Raw genomic sequence first — 18,988 nt, 5'->3', positions numbered from 1 at the left:
AAGTTAATAGACGTAATGTGCAAATGTTTATTCATTGAGGGAACAAGCTAATTTGAAAGTTTTAAGATACGTGGACGATTCTGTAATTTTTCTAAGACAGGATGATTTGAAGAACCACATAATTGTGAATAACGTTTCAGAGACCTTCGGCAGAGTGGATAAGGCTTATAACTGAGTACTGCAGGAACGGAGTCCTGCAGTATTTAGATCTAAAGGCAACTCTTCATGACAATCATGTTTGCTGGTGCTTCTTTCCCAGTGCTAAGAAGAACATTTACCCTTTTATCACTCAAAAACGTGAAGAGGGACAATGCAGTGCTTTCCCAAGGGTCCGCACTTCGGAAGTCAAATCCGCGTCTCATGTAGTGAGTCTAGTTATAAACAACAATTACACAGTTTGAAGGCCACATGGTTTCCTTACTCGATGTTGTGTGCGGTGGCGAAATGCCTTCTGCAGAAGGTAAAAAAAAAAGGCAGATTTCCCGTACAGTGGGAATCGATGATATGCGAAGCACTAATGAGGAAGTTCGACATGCCACTTCTGAATCAGCATAACGTGATGAGGCGACCGTAAATTACGCCGTACATGAATTCCATGTCGTGATTATCATATTTGGACGTGTCATTTACCTTCGTCGTCTATTAACGTTTCGTGATATCAAATTTGGTATATGTGGAGCTAGCGAAACAGCCGTGGTCAAGATATGAGCGTAGGATATGTTGTCATGTATGACATGACACCTATGTCATGATTATCATGTTTGGAGGTGTCATTTAACTTTGTCGCCTATTCACGTCACGTGATACCAAATTGGGTATATGTGAAGCTAGCCAAACGGCCTCGAGCACACTATGAGCGCAGCATGTTGTCATTTTTTACATTTTTATTTACATATCCTGCAGGCCCTTAATGGGCGCATGTAGGAGTGAAATACAAGAATACAATGAAACAATGCATACTTATACACGGAATATCTTGGCATAATAAAATGTTCTACAAATCATTGGTACACAACTGGAAAATAATGTAAATGTTTGGTTCATATCAATTCATGACAAACAGAATTTCACCAATGTTTTTCCAAGTACCGCCATCTGGCATCTTTTCATCATAAATTTATCATATACAAGTACCGCTATCCTGCAGATATTATAAGGACTAAACAAGAGGTGTCTACTTCTACAAACACGGAACGTACGACCCACGGCGTAAGGAGCTTCACCCCTAAAAAACAAAAACTGCCAAAGATCAGGTTACCTCGGCAGAATGTAGGTATGATGCGATAATTAAAAACACAATAAATCGCCTTACTGTGTGAAGCCCACCTGTAGTTCTTGACTCAGCAAGCTTCGGTGAGTACAGCGGGCCACGTACTACTTTCCGATAGTTGTGACACGGGAACCACTCAGCGCCGCACTCAGAGCCGTAGGCGCTGCCATTCTCGTTCTCGCAGCCTCCCATCGTAGAGGCCCGCAACAGCACAATGTCGAAGGAAAACAGCGAAGCTGCGGCGCTTTCGACCGCCAACACGCAACAGTGAAGATCAACGCTCAGTGTAGGCGTCTAACACATTGCACCGTCTTTTAGGTGCAACAGCTGCATAACAATGCACATTAGGAACTCAACCCGGCTCTCAACAGCGTGGTCATATGAGTGTGGATGAAGCTGACACGAGACGATGGCGTGACCAATGAATCCCACAACCCCTTGCAAAAGTGCGTGAGTTCAGCCGCACTTTGCGCTCTGCAGCTGTGACTGCGAGGGTACAGTGTACTCTAGCAAGGGCCTCTCCTCAGCTCTTCTTCCTCCATGACATCAGGGTTTTGTACGTGTGAATCTAGTGAAACGGCCGCGAGCGCATCATGAGCGTAGCATGTAGTCATGTTGTTACATGACATGGATCTCATGTTTATCATGTTTGACCCAGTATCATACCTTCGTCATCCATTCACGTCCCGTGATACCAAATTTGGTATATGTGGCGCTAGCGAAACGGCAGAGAGTGCATCATGACCGTAGCATGTAGCCATGTTGTCACATGACGCGCATGTCATGATTTTCATGATAGGGTCTGTCGCTTGTGTTCACCTTGCAATCATGTCATACCATACCAGTTTTCCAACATGTCATGTGAACAATACCACCACAAGAGCTGCAGGAGCATGAAATGTGAATCATGACATTAATGACATACATGTCATGATTTTCATGTTATGACTAATCAAATATATTCTTCATACAATCATGTAATGCCGTATCAAGTTTGCTATCAATATAGTTATCGAAAAGGCCAGGAGAGCTAAAAGTCGTAGGCGGATAGATAGATAGATAGATAGATAGATAGATAGATAGATAGATAGATAGATAGATAGATAGATAGATAGATAGATAGATAGATAGATAGATAGATAGATAGATAGATAGATAGATAGATAGATAGATAGATAGATAGATAGATAGATAGATAGATAGATAGATAGATAGATAGATAGATAGATAGACAGATAGATAGATAGATAGATCGCTAGGAAATGCTTCGCGTTTAAAAATCCGTAAACAGGGGTTGTGTCGTCGAGCGGATGCTTCGACAAGTGGACTTGTCTTTCTCATGGCTGGAACAACTCTGTTTTAGCCTTCAGGAAGAAGTCTGCTTGTCGAGATATCTTCTGGATGACACAGACCTTGTCTACAGATTTCTTCACTGAAATATATGGTAATTTTTACCTTGCACACAAGGCAGCCGATGGTAAAACAGCCAGCTGAAACATGCTTGTCCCATTATACATTGACTTTTTTGTGAGCGCTCCCGACTTAGGAAGCGACCGACATTGAGCTTTAGGTAGACAGCACCTCTTGCATTCACTATGCGGGTCCATTCAAATGTGTTGCATCCAAGCAGGCAGTATAGTGCTGGACTAGATGCTCTATATGTAGTTGACCATAAGTTTCAATGGTTAAAATGTTGTTTTGCCAATCTGATAACGCCCGCTGAAAATGTGTTCTTCGAGTCAGCGCCTTAGGCTTTTACGTATATATGAATCGCAAAAAGTTTTGATTTGCAATAAATATTATTACGTATAGCGTAAGCTTGGATATGCAGAAGCCATCATGAATTACACTTCGGAATATTTTTCGAGAAAGTAAAATGCCGCTGAAGAAAGTTATAATACATTTTCAGATGGATCAATATTAAATTCAATTGGTGCAGCATCCTCCGCCCCTCGCACACGCGTGCACCCACGCAGGTGAATACGAATGAAGATGAAGTGGTGAAATGCGCGACAAAAAGGACGACAGAACATAACATTCACAGAACGAGAAAAACACCGTTTATCTGCAGCGTGAGTTATTGACAGCGTCTATTTATCGCATACATGGTACATCAGAAAAGCCTGGGGCGGTGATAGCGGTTCACAAGGCAGGGGCGTACCAACTCTTTGGCGAGTGGGGGGGGGGGGGGCAATGTGACATCTACCTCACTCGTCCGCCGATATATATATATATATATATATATATATATATATATATATATATATATATATATATATATAGTAAGGGAAAGAAGTGTATACCTAAGGGCTCGTTTTTCCGTGTTTTTAACACAATAATAATGAGATATAACAGACAGTAATGCCAAGGAATGTACAGGGGAAGTTATTAACATTAATGGAATGTAAATAAGAAGAAAGAAAAGTGGATGAAAAAATTACCAACTGTAAGCAGGAATCGAACCTACGACCTTCGAATTACGCGTTCGATGCTCTATCCACTGAGCTATTACAGCGGCACTCCCTCCATCCACTTTTTTGGGTTTATCTGTGAATTTAGAAGTAGGAGCGACAGTCAGCGCCATCTATAAGCCAAACAACGAGTGTGAAAACACTCTTATGCGCATGTTTGGCGTCACGTAGCACGTGAACTTATTATGAGCGGGCAGCTGATTAATTGTCCCTCTTATACAACCTAAACACACCAAGTCTGCCAGTACGAGACCCTCGTTCAATGAAGTAAGGGAAAGAAGTGTATACCTAAGGGCTCGTTTTTCCGTGTTTTTAACACAATAATAATGAGATATAACAGACAGTAATGCCAAGGAATGTACAGGGGAAGTTATTAACATTAATGGAATGTAAATAAGAAGAAAGAAAAGTGGATGAAAAAATTACCAACTGTAAGCAGGAATATATATATATATATATATATATATTGTAACGCGGACTGAAAGAGCGAGGAAGAAGAAGAGATCGGACGCGCTCGAGCGATGGTGATTCGGCAGTGACGGTAGAGCGCTGACATTTTTCATTGTAAATAAACCCATCACATCCGTAACAGCTTTGGTGGAGCGGTGCTGGGTAACTTGCCATCCTGGACCCCGCAGCAGAAGTTCTTCGAAGAAGCAGACGCTTAGCTGGCCTACCTCCGGACAACATCAGCATGAACGACGACACAGCAATCCCATCGACGTCCTACGCTGCTGCATCCACCAGTGCCACCGACACGGCACAAGGTGGCCGTCGACCTCGACAACCAGACTACTGGGCACCTGAGCCACGAATTTTCTCAGGTAAAATTGACGAAGACGTGGACGCTTGGTTAAAACACTTCGACAGAGTGAGCCGCTACTATGAATGGGGCGCACCGGCGAAGCTCGTGAACGTAGTATTCTTCCTTGCCGGGACAGCCTTGCTTTGGTTTGAGAACCATGAACATGTCCTCCCCACTTAAGATATATTTGTTAAGGAACTGAAGGCCTGCTTTGGGGACACGAGTTCCATGAAAAAGAAAGCTGAGCAAACGCTGTCACGTAGGGCTCAGTTGCCCGGCGAGACGGGCACAACCTACATTGAAGAAGTGTTGAAGCTTTGCGGAATTGTCAACGCAAATATGTCTGACGAAGACAAAGTCGGTCATTTGTTGAAAGGCATCGCCGAGGACGTGTACAATTTTTTGATAACAAAAGAAAACTTGAACACTGCTTCGATTTTCAGGCAGCAGCGTCGCGCATTCGAGGCGTTGAAGACCCGAAGAATTTTACCCAAGTTCGGGCGCTTGGACAATGTTTCCACTGTCGCAAGTATGGACGTCGCCACCTGCCAAGACATTTCCTACCTCGTACGTCGGGTAGTTCGAGAAGAGCTCGGCTTATGCAATGCCCCAGTTACCTTCGAGCGATTCATGGACTCCATCCTTCGCGGTCTCAAATGGGAGATATGTATGTGTTATCTCGATGATGTAATTATTTTCGGCAAGACATTCCACGAACACAACCATCGGCTTAGCGTTGTTCTAGACTGCGTCAAACAAGCTGGTCTCGTTTTAAACGCAAAGAAGTGTCATTTTGGTGAGCGTCAAGCCCTTGTGCTTGGATATCTAGTTGACAAGGACGGTATACGACCAGACCCGCACAAAATCAGTGCTGTCCGAGACTTCAAGCAACCGACGTCTTTGAAGGATCTCCGTAGCTTCGTGGGCCTGTGTTCTTATTTTCATCGGTTTAACAAAGACTTCGCCCAGCTTGCTCATCCCCTGACAGAGTTGCTCCGCAAAAACATTCCATTTCGATGGACTATTGAGTGTGAGGCTGCTTTCGAGCAGCTGAAATATTTGCTTACTTCCGGGCCCCTCTTGCGCCATTTCGACCCGGAGGCACTCACGGAACTGCATACAGATGCTAGTGGTATCGGAGTTGGTGCCGTGCTAGTTCAATATCACGATAGCCGGCAGCACGTCGTGGCGTATGCAAGTCGTACTTTGACTAATGCGGAGAAGAATTATACGGTCACCGAACTGGAATGTCTTGCAGTTGTTTTCGCCGTCCAAAAGTTCAGACCTTATTTGTACGGCCGGCAGTTCAAGATCGTCACAGATCATCATTCGCTTTGTTGGCTTGTCGGACTACGTGACCCAGCTGGTTGGTTGGCTCGCTGGGCCTTACGGCTTCAAGAATATAATTATTCTGTGACCTACAAGAGCGGTCGATGTCACGCAGATGCCGACTGCTTATATCGTCTTCCATCTCCAACTGTGGATGCTGATGATGATGATTTTGACAACTACCTGGCCGCAATCTCATCCAACTTCCCAAATTTGGATGTCTTTTGTCACGAACAACAGCGTGACCCTTCGCTGAAACCAATGATTGATGTGGCTCGTAGCTCTAAACGCGCCACGCCATTCGTGATTCATGACGCCCTACTATATCGCAAGAATTACTCCAGCCATGGCTCCACACTACTACTCGTCGTGCCAGAATGCCTGCGTCTTGCGGTATTCCAAGCCATGCACGATGACATCACGTCTGGGCACCTTGGATTTGCCCGAACGCTTCACCGTATCCGACAACGTTTTTACTGGCCTCGACTCTGGAAGACCACCAAGCACTACGTCGCAAGTTGTGATGCCTGCCAACGCCACAAACAACCTACCACACCATCGGCCGGCCCACTGCAGCCGGTTAAGCCACCGACATCATCATTCGAAAAAGTCGGCATAGATTTACTGGGCCCTTTCCCCAAGTCTACCACCGGCCGCCGCTGGATTATTGTGTGCGTAGATTACCTGACGCGGTATACTGAAACTATGGCGGTTGCTTCAGCCACATCATCTGATGTGTCATGGTTTCTTCTACACTCGATCATACTTCGTCACGGGGCCCCTCGTGTGGTGATAAGTGATCGCGGCCGTCAGTTTACCGCTGACGTTGTCGAAGAGTTGCTACGGCTTTGTGGGTGTCAGTATCGCCATTCCACGCCATACCACCCTCAGACCAATGGCCTCACTGAGCGCACCAATCGTACCATCATCAACATGCTTTCAATGTACGTCGCAGCGGACCACAAGAACTGGGATGCCGTATTACCTTTTGTTACATACGCCTTTAATACCGCGAAACACGAAGTCACAGGTTATACGCCTTTTTTCTTCTCTATGCTCGTCATCCGCAAAGTTTCCTTGACACCATACTTCAATTTTCGACGAACGAAAACGCCAGTGTCGCGCAGACTTTGTGTCGCGCCGAAGAAGCTCGTCGACTTGCTCGGCTCCGAACTCTTTCCGCCCACGCTCGCGCGAAAGACCGTTACGACGCAAAACACCCGCCCGTGACTTTCGCTACAGGTGATTTGGTCTGGCTGTGGACGCCTGTTCGAAAAAAGGGACTTTGCTAGAAGTTTCTTTCTAAGTACTCAGGACAGTTTGTCATTACTCAGTGCTTAAGTGACATCACTTACGCTGTCGCGAGAGTGACAGAACCGGCGTTCGCGCGAGACGCAAATTGTGCATATTGCCCGATTGAAGCCCTACAACAACCGATCGCTTCTACTCGCTCGGTGAGCTTCGTCTGGCCCGGAGGGAAATGTAACGCGGACTGAAAGAGCGAGGAAGAAGAAGAGATCGGACGCTCTCGAGCGATGGTGATTCGGCAGTGACGGTAGAGCGCTGACATTTTTCAGTGTAAATAAACCCATCACATCCGTAACAATATATATATATATATATATATATATATATATATAATGCCACGTTCCATTTCCCAAGTTTTTGTTATCGTTCCAAAACACCACATGATTCTCAGCGCAAACCGCGCCTGCAGTTTTCGAGAAGGTTCCGGACTGTAGTAGATCATTTCGATAAGATCACGCCCACTGTGCGAACGGTACAGATTGTTCTGGAACCTACGCCACCACCAGCGATAACGCTAGAACATTCGACGGCAAGAGTATAAATGCCGACGCGCTTCGCGCTTGTCAGTTGTTGATCGAAGGCCGACGCTCCGTTCGCCGCTATCAGTCCGAGACTGCTATCTGTGCGAGACTGCTGCTGAAATTGGACTTTCCGTTTACCGGGCACAGGTTCGGCCAAATAAACAGTTAAATCCCAACACGAAGTCTCCTGTCTTCGGCCACGTCACGACCCCGTGACATCTGGTGAAGGTGCTGCTTCGTTCATGTACCGGACGCCCCCGTCAAGCCGTGAACCCAGCCCACGTCGCGGAGAAGACACCGACGCCAACATGGAAGCAGCGGAACAAGCCGACGCAGCCGTGACCCGACGCCACGCTCGAACTGCAATGCGAGACGGCGAACTAGCGACCTCGACGTTCTTATCGACGGCCACAGTGTGACCGCTCTCGTCGATACCGGAGCCGACTATTCTGTCATCAGTGGGTCGTTCACCGCAAAGTTAAAGAAAGTTAGGACAGCTTGGAAAGGCCCTGAAATCCGCACAGCCGGAGGTCATCTCGTAACGCCTGCAGGAATCTGCACAGCGAGAGTCACCATTAACGGCCGTATTTATTCTACAGACTTCGTAGTCTTACAGTCTTACAGCGTTCCTAGTCCTACAGCGATTTCGATCGTATATATATATATATATATATATATATATATATATATATATATATATATATATATATATATATATATATATATATATATATATATATATATATATATATATATATATATATATATATATATATATATATATTCGTATAGGAAAGAAGACGCACATACGAAGTTATTTTATTTGACGTTTCGGCCGTGGGTCCGGCCTTCATCAGAATATATATATATATATATATATATATATATATATATATATATATATATATATATATATATATATATATATATATATATATATATAGAGAGAGAGAGAGAGAGAGAGAGAGAGAGAGTGAGAGAGAGAAAGAGAGAGGGGGGGAGAGAGATAACTTCATCGCAGCGCTCGCACTAACTATGATATGAATTTGCATACACAGAGGTGACACAACTCGTTTTCCTAGATACCACGAAGTTCAATCACACTTTAACAGGCTGAGGAATGGCGCCCTTGGCCTAATTTTCGCGTCCGAAACAATTCGTCACCCTCGTCGGCTCGCAACAGTTTCGATAGAGCAGCGGTGACTATTTATCCTTTTTGAAGAAAATTATTTTCCGGATGCAGCAAATGCTTTGACCGGTCTTTAAGAAGTTAACTCGTTCCCATCTGTAGCTTCAACAACAAATCACAGCAGAAGAAAAGCATGAACAAGTGATGTAATATTGTAGCACCCGTGTTCACCTCTTGCCTGCTCTGCAATACTACAGCACAAAACGCGAAGGCATCGCATAGGCGACGCGCACCGCAAAGAGCCCACAAGGAAAATCATCACAGAGGAAATGTTGGCATAAGTTCACAATGTTGTAACATTGCCAGTAACATATTAATTCTCCCGTAAGAACATAATTGAGTGATTATTGTTGTGACGGAAAACTTCACCTTACTTGCTGGTTTCCCAGCGTGCAGCAAGAGTGACCACTATCAAAAGTGGAGGGGCTCAGCACCCCCTTTCGCCCAAATTTTCTCAGTGTCGGGGGGGGGGGAGGGGGAGGGAGGGGCTGGCGCTTCCCTTGCTGCCACGGCTGATACGCCTATGTCCCAAGGTAACGTTCGGTAACGTCCACGCCCCCTGTGTTTGAAATTCTCTCTAGTGCGCTTGCTTGTAAAAATCTCCGTGAGATGGCGCTAGGCGCCTTTTTGGACTACAGCCTGACCACCATATGCATCCACTTTTCGCCTCTATTTTTCCCTCCCGCAAACACCAGTGGAATACGGTAGGGAAGAGACACACTTGGCGGGAGCGCAGAAAGCGTAAAAACGAACACTCGGAGAGCTCCAACTCCCTCTCCCCACGAGCCCGCGTAGTTCACCGCGTGCGCGCAATCGGAGGAACGCGCGTCCCGAGGTAAGTCGGGGCGCCGGCACGGGACCGTACGCTGTCGATGTGGGACATGGCAGCGCTCCGTGGAATCTCGCCACACGTCCCCGCGTGGATTCCGATCGTGTTACTGACCGCTTTCGTTGTGGCCGTGTCTCGTGACGCCGCGTCCTCGACTACCCTGGACCTGGTGATTGGTAGGGCCGAGCGTATTCGCGCCGAAAGCCTTCGGCGAGCGTCGCCCCGGCTGCCGCAGTTCCTCGTGCTCGCACCGGACGATGATGGCCAGCCGTACGCCCTGAAGAAGGTCCTCCCAGCCGTTCTGGTGGCCGTGGGCAAGACGAGGCTCGACGTGGTAGTACATTACTTCGACACCAAGTGTTCGTCAACCAATGGCCCGCTGTCCGTGTTTGACTACTACATCTCGGGCCACGTGGACGTCTTCTTTGGGCCCTCGTGCCCGTACGTGCTTGCGCCCGTGATACGGTACGCCTCCGAGTGGGGGCTGCCCCTGCTGACCGCTGCCGGCCAGAACGAGCACTTTGACACCAAGTCCATCTACTACAGGCTGCTGACTCGCATGAACGGTTCTTTCTCCAGTCTCGGCCAGGTGTTCGTCGAGGTGATGCGCCAGTTCGACTGGACCGTGGTCGCCCTGCTGTTCCACCAATACCGCGACAACTCCAAGGGCCACACCGACTGCTACTTCTCGCTTTCGTCGGTGTTCACAGCTCTCGGAAAGAACGCCACGCATCACTCCTTCGACGAGAACGAGGACTTTCACGAGATACGTTCGATGCTTCGAAAGATCTCCCAGAAGGCGCGCAGTAAGTTTGCACCGTTTCCCACTCTAAGGAGATATTTTCGATAAATTACCATGGAGGGCAGTTCAAAAGAGATGGGCGAGAGCGATGAGGCTAGTCTTAGGTGTTGTCGCATTTGTGTTTACCGATGATGCTTCGGAGGCAGGAATGAAGGATACGTTTCTTGACGCCATCCTCCACCATTGCCAAAATAAAATACTGTGCATGAGTGAAACTAAACATGAATAACACTTACGTAATTCTTAGGCGCTGTATAGCGGTGACGAATTGCTAATATAAGAAAGTGTCAGGCTCGTGAGGGAACTATGGCACTTTTTTTCCCCGTAAAAGCTCACATTTATGAAGCTGCGTGAATTGGGATATGTTTAGCTTGTGTCACCCATGAAGCACTGGAAGACACGTGGCGCTCTGCTTTAAATTGGGTGGCGGTATGTTTAAGCAAACAAAGCGTTGTAATTATTTTCATAAAAAGTGCTTGGAACAATATGAATATGTAATGAATATGGCCGGGTATCGAAAATTACTGGGTGCAGCAAGCTTCGACGTTCTTGTGTGACACCACGCGCTGCGCCAAGGGAGAGGCATTCAGTTTCTTCGAAGTTAGAAAACCTGAGACGATAACGTGGCCTGGATAGAATGGGGAAGTGCGGGATAGTTATTGCGATCTTACAGCTAAAAAACGCTATTGGAAGCGACTGTTTTTCAACGAAGAAAATGTTCTTTTCATTACACAGTGTTATACTACAGATGACAACGCTATCAAAAATATTTCCCGCCTTCTTGGTCCAATGCTCCATAACGATACAACCGAGTCTCCTTGGCTGAGCGCGAAATCATCGCGGACAACGTGACCGACATGCTAAGAAAGAAAAAAAAAAGACATCGTATGGCCCTCTGCCAACTCTTGGTCATCACCAGTTGTTTTGACACAAAATAAGGATAGATCGGTATGATTTTGTGTTGAACACCGGTGAGTTAACAAGATCACCCGAAAAGATGTATATCCGATGCCCCGTATAGATGATGCTCTTGACTCCTTGCAAGGCGCGCAATACTTCACCCTGTACCTTCGGTCCGGATAATTCCAATGAACGGAGCGGGCTAAGAAAAAAAGCACAGCACATCCACGGAATGAATGATGATGAGTGGGGCGAAGCGTTCGTCAATGCGTCCGTGCTTCCGTCCGTGCGTCTGTCTGTCCGTCCGTTCATCTACTGAACACTTCAAGTACCACCATCTCGCTTCTTTTTATTATATATTCATCATATACAAGTACCGCCATCCAGCGGACAATCCGAGGACTAAACGAGAGTATGTACCACATTTCTGCTGTCTGCGCTTTGTCAACACCGAGAGCGTGATAATGACGCCGTGCTACGTTTTCCGTAACATGTAGACATGCGGATATGTGCTCGAGAGAGCGGGTATGTGCCACCGGTGGTTACAAATGGGTATGTGCCACCGGTGGTTGCAAGCGATAACGCGGACGGACGGTTGACGCCTTGAGGAGCTTTGCCCCTAAATACCGCTTTTTAAAGGGCCACCAGGCCCCATACCGAATTTTGGTTAGACAGTGGAAGTTGTTGGGTATCCGATGAGGAACATTTTGCCACAAAAGTTTTTCGAATAGCTTCATCACAATCGGAGAAAACAGGTTTTTTGAATCGGTGCGAAACGCGGATGAGAGGAGGCGAGCTCGAAACCCTTGCCGCTCCTCCGCGTAGCCTTCGCAAGCCAAATTTCTTCCCTACACTCTCCAGCATCTGACCATGAGGTGACCTGCGCATGACGTGCCCAAACAAGTCCAACCCCCGAGCACGCGAGCAGCGTTGCTTTGTTGAGCAGCGTTGTTTTGTGGTCTCCTGCCTGTTTCTGCGGCATCGTTTGGAAACGCTGGCTTAGACGCGGTAGAGTAGATGAGCACAGTGAGTGCGCGAACGCGTAGGAGCGTTCCACGGCGGTCGTCTGCTGAGCGCTCTGACCGCGGGGTCGCGAACGCATGTGAAACGCTGGCACATCAGCCCCGTATCTCGTAGCATTTCATGGGAAAAAATTAAAGAACAACGCGCACAATTTTTTATTGCGTCTCATTATTTATTTCTAGTTTTATTAATCTCTTAAAGCAACAAATACATAAACTACGCATGTTGTGTTAAATATCTGCCATGTCACGTGGTATACTGCTGACAACGTCAGAGCAGGGTCGTCTACGTAGAGAACCAACGTCATTGCATTACCGTGTACGTAGGGCCATTCCTACGCCCAGGTCATGCTCTCATTTTATGGGCGTGCGCCGGCAGAGGTGAGGGGGAACAGCGTTCATCTTGAAATTTTACCCATTTTCGCGGTCCCTAGTGTTGCAAATTTTGGCAGACGTGATCATGAACGCCTCGTCTACGGATTGCGCTTGTCAGCTCGAAAATGCCAAACCTGGTGAGTGGCCCTTTAAATGCGAAGCATATCTTAGTGAACTTCGGTGACTCTTTGGGCGTATCTATCTATCTATCTATCTATCTATCTATCTATCTATCTATCTATCTATCTATCTATCTATCTGTCTATCTGTCTGTCTGTCTGTCTGTCTGTCTGTCTGTCTGTCTGTCTGTCTGTCTGTCTGTCTGTCTGTCTGTCTGTCTGTCTGTCTGTCTATCTATCTATCTATCTATCTATCTATCTATCTATCTATCTATCTATCTATCTATCTATCTATCTATCTATCTATCTATCTATCTATCTATCTATCTATCTATCTATCTATCTATCTATCTATCTATCTATCTATCTATCTATCTATCTAGCCGGCAACGACTTTTAGCTCTCCTGGCCGTTTCGATAATGGTATCAATACCAAACTTGGTATGGCCTAACATGACTGTATGAAGAACATATTTGACTAGTCATAACATGAAAATCATGAGTTGTGTGTCATGAATGTCATGATATACATTTCATGGTCCTGCAGCTCTTGCGGTGGTTTCGTTCACACGGTATGTTGCAAAACTGGTATGGTAAGTCATGATTGTACGGCGAACACAAGCGATAGACCCTAACATGGAAATCATGACATGCGTGTCATGTAGCAACATGGCTACATGCCACACCCATGATGCGCTCGCAGCTGTTTCGCTAGCTCGGCATATAACAAATGTGGTATTACGGGACGTGAATGGATGATGAAGGTAATCGACTGGTGCAAACATGATAATCATCAGATGCGCGCCATGTAACAAGATGACTACATGCCACGCTCATGCGCTCGCGGCTATTTCGCTGGCTTCAAATACCGAACTCAGTATTACAGGAATGCGAATAGATAATTGAAGGTATGTGACTGGTGCAAACACGACAATCATGAGATGAGTTGGTTGCGAAACGTTATTGTGGTCCTGCAATGCGCGCGTCAGCGCGCAGCGGGCGACTCCTATGTCGGGACCGTTAGGCCAAGCCGCTCCACGGGCCTGTCTTGTAACAACATGACTACATGCCACGCTCATGATGCGCTGGCGGCCATTTCGCTAGCTTCACGTATACAAAATTTGGTATTACGGGACGTAAATGGACGAAGAAGGTATGATACTGGGACCAAACATGATAAACATTATATCCGTGTCATGTAACAACATGGCTACATGCTGCGCTCAAGATGCGCTCGCGGCCGTTTCGCTAGCTTCACATGTGCCAAACTCTGTATTACCCGACACGAACGGACGACATAGGTAAATGACACGTGCAAACATGACAATAACGACATGCGTGTCATGTAACAACATGACTACATGCCACACTCATGATGTGCTAGCGGCCGTTTCGCTAGCTTCACATATGCTAAATTTGGTATTACGTGACGCCAATGGATGACGAAGGTATGTGACTGGTGCAAACATGATAATCATGCGATTCGTGTCATGTGAGAACATCACTACATGCCAGAGTCAAGGCGCCAATACACTTCGACGTGACGCAGTGCGCATGCTCGCCGGCGTTCATTCCGTCGCGTCACGCCGGTGTGCGACGCCAGGCGCCGGTCCTGCCTCGCAGGCGTGCACCGCGCGTCGTTGCTTTGATGCTTGCGTGTTTCAGTGCATCCGGCATCCCTCCGTCACGAAAAGAGGGAGACGCAGTGTTGTCTGGGTAACGCATCGGCGCTAACTTCGGCCGGTTGCTGTCGGGCCGCACCGAAGGACGCTGGTTGCGCCGGTCGCGCCTGGCGTCTGACTATGGAGTGCACGCGTTTCGCTAACGTAGCGTCGCTGTGCCCAGCGTGCGCGCGCGTCAACGATACATTATATTTATATATTGGGCCCTTCGTGAAGCGTTCGCGGCCGTTTTGCTAGCTACACATGTACCAAATTTGATGTTACGTGACATGAATGGATGATGGAATATATTACTGGTGCAAACATGATAATCCTGACACGCGTATCAGGTAAGAACATTACAACGTACCACGCTCATAGTGTGCTCGCGGCCATTTCACTGGCTCCACATATACTAAATTTGGTATCACGTGACATGAATAGAAGACGAAGGTAAATGACACAATATTTCTTTAGTGGCAGCTCGTCACTGTGGTTTTGACGCTGCTTCGCGCTTCAGCATTGCCGGCTGGAGCGCGCCATCCACCATCCGCTCCGCCATACACCATGTGTTACCAACATTTCCAGCACCATAATCTACCATAATGGCGGATGGTGGACTCCACCATTCTTATGATGGACGTTTCTTCAATAGGGTGGGTAAGCCCGCTCTCGACGCAGCTGAGTTGCGATGCTTGAAGTTGCTGCATTTGAGCTTTGTAACATTTCTAAGTGTTACCTTAACTGAAGTAAGTAGGAGGTCAAACATTGCCAGACATGCATTGCCGAGATGGTGATATTGAGCGACAGGTCTTTTTCTGGCCTTCCCTGGCTGTATACAGCGGGTGGGCCAGTGTGCGCTTTTGAAATATATCAATAGCAACAACTAAGTATACCGATCAAAAAAAATAATACAATCCGCTGAAAACGTATGCCAGTGGGTTAGTTCACGAAGGCGTACCAAATTACCAACTAGAAATTGCATGTTCTTACATATGGGTCAGAGACCGGCTAGTGCGGCTGGGAGTTTTCGGTGACAGCCTGCGTAGCTGAGAGTGCGACGCATCGACCGCCAGGGATCCTTGTGCGGGCATCGACACAAGGCAGAAGAGTTTATTTAGGTTGATGGATGTCCAAACTATGCATTTTTCTCACACTTTAAAATTGTGTGTTCTTAAAGCAAGAAGGGACGGTAAAATGTGCACCGACGTGGCCGGAACGAAAAGTCTAATGCTCGCTGGGCCGGGAACTGGGCGAAATTGGTGCAGAAGACTGAGGCGCAAAAAACATAACGTGAAGCAGAAAGAGCAGGATAGAAGACAGAACAGCGCCAACTGGCAACTGTTTAATGAAGTAAGTAGAAGTTGGTAGTTGGCGCTATTAAACAGTTGGTAGTTGGCGCTGTTCTGTCTTCTCTCCTGCTCTTTCTGCTTCACGTTATGTTTTTTGCGCCTCAGTCTTCTGCACCAAGTATGCACCAACTAGCCTAAAAACAAGTCCTTTTGGAACACTGGGCAAAACCTCTCTCGACGCGGCTGAGTTGGGATGGTGGAACTTTCTGCATTTGAGCTTCGGAACATTTCTAACTGTTATCTGAAGTAAGTAGAAGAATAAGCATGACCAGACATCCATTTACGTTGTGACGGAATCCAACGACAGCCGTTTCTCTCGCCTCTGCTGAGAAGCCTGCGAAGTGATGGAAAGAGCTCAGTTACGTTTCGTCAACTTGGCGGCATAAACGATTTCCTGTTTTTGTTATAAGTGGCGCCCAGCTTCAGGCCTATAAACACTGCAACATGAAATTGCTGCAGCAGTACACGCGTGATGTGAATATAATATACGCGGGGGCATGCGAAAAACCTGCATTAATTGCTGCAATACGTACTTACGTGCACTACGAGAATCACGCATGCTCGGGATATGTTAGGGTAGCATCTATCCGTGCCGTCGAATAAAGCGTTTTATATGCAACGACACCGAAACATAACACGGCACACGCTACATAAATGTGCATGCTGCGCTGGTAGAAACAGTGTGAGCTCCAGTATGCACCAGCACTTTCCAGTGAAAATTTCAGCGCTTCCAGCACTTCCCAGCATCACAGTGGTTAAGCCAGCGCCCCTATCAGTGCGACACAGCTATTTCTCAGTGCGCCCAATGAGCGACAGTAAATACCAGCGTTTACCAGGGTTTCCAGCGTGTACCAGTGCCAAAAAACGTACTGGCATCACGCTGGGGATGCTTTTTTTTTGTCAGTGTATAGGGTTATCTTCGTTGTCCATTCACGTCACATAATAAATTTGGTATATAGTGAGTTAGCCAAATGGCCACGAGTGCATCATGAGCGTGGTATGTAGTCATGTTCTTACATGACACGCATGTCATGGTTGTCATGTTTGCACCAGTCAAATACCTTCATCATCCATTCACTTCCCGTAATACCAAATTTGGTATGTGAAGCTAGTAAAACGGCCGCAAGGGCATCATGAGCGTGGCATGTAATCATGTTGTTGCATCACACGCACCTAATGATTATCATGTTTGAAGCAGTCACATATCTTCGTCATTCATTCATGTCACGTTATACCAAAATTGGCGTATGTGAAGCCAGCGAAACGACTGCGAGCGCATCATGAGCGTGGTATATAGTTATGTTCTTACATGACACGCATGCCATGGTTGTTATGTTTGCACCAGTCAATTACCTTCCTCATTCACTCACGTAAAGTAACACCAAATTTGGTATATGTGAAGCTATCGAAACGGTCACGAGCGCATCATGAGCTTGTTATGTAGTCATGTTTTTACTTGACACGCATATCATGATTATTATGTTTAGACGTGTCATTTGCCTTCATTGTCCATTCACGTCACATAATATCAAATTTGGTATGTGTGAAGCCAGCGAAACGGCTGCTGTAAGTGCATCATCAGCGCAGTATGTAGTCATGTTTTCCACTTACGTTACATAACACCAAATTTGGTATATGTGAGGAGACACTACGTGTGGCTTTGTCAAAAGGAACAGATGAAAATGAAAAGCGGAACGTTATAAACTTTAGTGATGTTCTAAAACAATCCTTAAATGAAGCTAGCTTCACAGTCATCATCATCATCATCAGCCTCACTACGTCCACGGCAGGACAAAGCCCTCTCCCATGTTCCGCTGGTTAACCCGGTCCTGTGCTTGCTGCTGCCAATTTATACCCGCAAACTTCTTAATCTCATCTGCCCACCTAACCTTCTGTCTCCCCCTAACCCGCTTCCTTTCTCTGGGAATCCAGTTAGTTACCCTTAATGACCAGCGGTTATCCTGTCTACGCGCTACATGCCCGGCCCATGTCCATTTCCTCTTCTTTATTTCAACCATGATATCCTTAACCCCCGTTTGTTCCCTAATCCACTCTGCTCTCTTCTTGTCTCTTAAGGTTACACCTACCATTTTGCTTTCCATTGCTCGCCGCGTCGTCCTTAATTTAAGCTGAACCCTCTTTGTAAGTCTCCAGGTTTCTGCTCCGTAGCTAAGTACCGGCAAGATACAGCTGTTATATACCTTCCTCTTGAGGGATAGTGGCAATCTACCTGTCATAATTTGAGAGTGCTTGCCGAATGTGCTCCACCCCATTCTTATTCTTCTAGTTACTTAAATCTCGTGGTTAGGCTCTGCGGTTATTACCTGCCCTAAGTAGACATAGTCTTTTACAACTTCAAGTGCACTATTACCTACCTCGAAGCGCTGCTCCTTTCCGAGGTTGTTGTGCATTACTTTCGTTTTCTGCAGATTAATTTTAAGACGAACCTTTCTGCTCTCCTTGTCTAACTCCGTAATCATGAGTTGCATTTCGTCCCCTGAGTTACTCAGCAATGCAATGTCATCGGCGAAGCGCAGGTTACTAAGGTATCCTCCATTAACTCTTATCCCTAACTGTTCCCATTTTAGGCTTCTGAAAACCTCCTGTAAGCACGCGGTAAATAGCATTGGGGAGATTGTGTCCCCCTGCCTTACACCCTTCTTGATTAGTATTCTGTTGCTTTCTTTATGAAGCACTATGGTAGCAGTTGATCCCCTGTATATTTCTTCCAGAATGTTTATATGTACTTTATCTACGCCCTGATTCCGCAGTGTCTGCCTGACGGCTGATATTTCTACTGAATCAAACGCCTTCTTGTAATCTATGGAGGCTATGTATAGTGGTTGGTTATACTCTGAGCATTTCTCTATTACCTGATTGATAGTATGAATGTGATCAATTGTTGAGTAGCCTGTTCGAAATCCTGCTTGTTCCTTTGGTTGATTGAATTCTAATGTTTTCTTTACTCTGTTAGCAATTACCTTTGTAAATAGCTTGTATACTACAGAGAGCAAGCTGATCGGCCTGTAATTCTT

At 46.4% G+C, this 18,988-nt stretch overlaps 1 protein-coding gene across 1 annotated transcript in view; it reads left to right on the top strand.

Annotated features, from left to right (window-relative positions):
- The first annotated feature begins 9,452 nt into the window (after nucleotides 1-9,452).
- LOC119171524 (atrial natriuretic peptide receptor 1-like) overlaps nucleotides 9,453-18,988 on the top strand; it is a 642,832-nt gene continuing 633,296 nt past the window's right edge. The window contains exon 1 of the mRNA XM_075892142.1: nucleotides 9,453-10,528. Within this exon, the coding sequence (XP_075748257.1) occupies nucleotides 9,766-10,528 (763 nt within the window). The 5' untranslated portion in view covers nucleotides 9,453-9,765. The remainder of the gene's footprint in view (nucleotides 10,529-18,988) is intronic.

This window comes from Rhipicephalus microplus, chromosome 4, assembly GCF_043290135.1.
Source record: "Rhipicephalus microplus isolate Deutch F79 chromosome 4, USDA_Rmic, whole genome shotgun sequence".
Taxonomy (NCBI): Eukaryota; Metazoa; Arthropoda; class Arachnida; order Ixodida; family Ixodidae; genus Rhipicephalus; species Rhipicephalus microplus.
The sequence above is the reverse complement of the archived record's forward strand: the minus strand, read 5'-3'. Positions and strand labels throughout refer to the sequence as shown.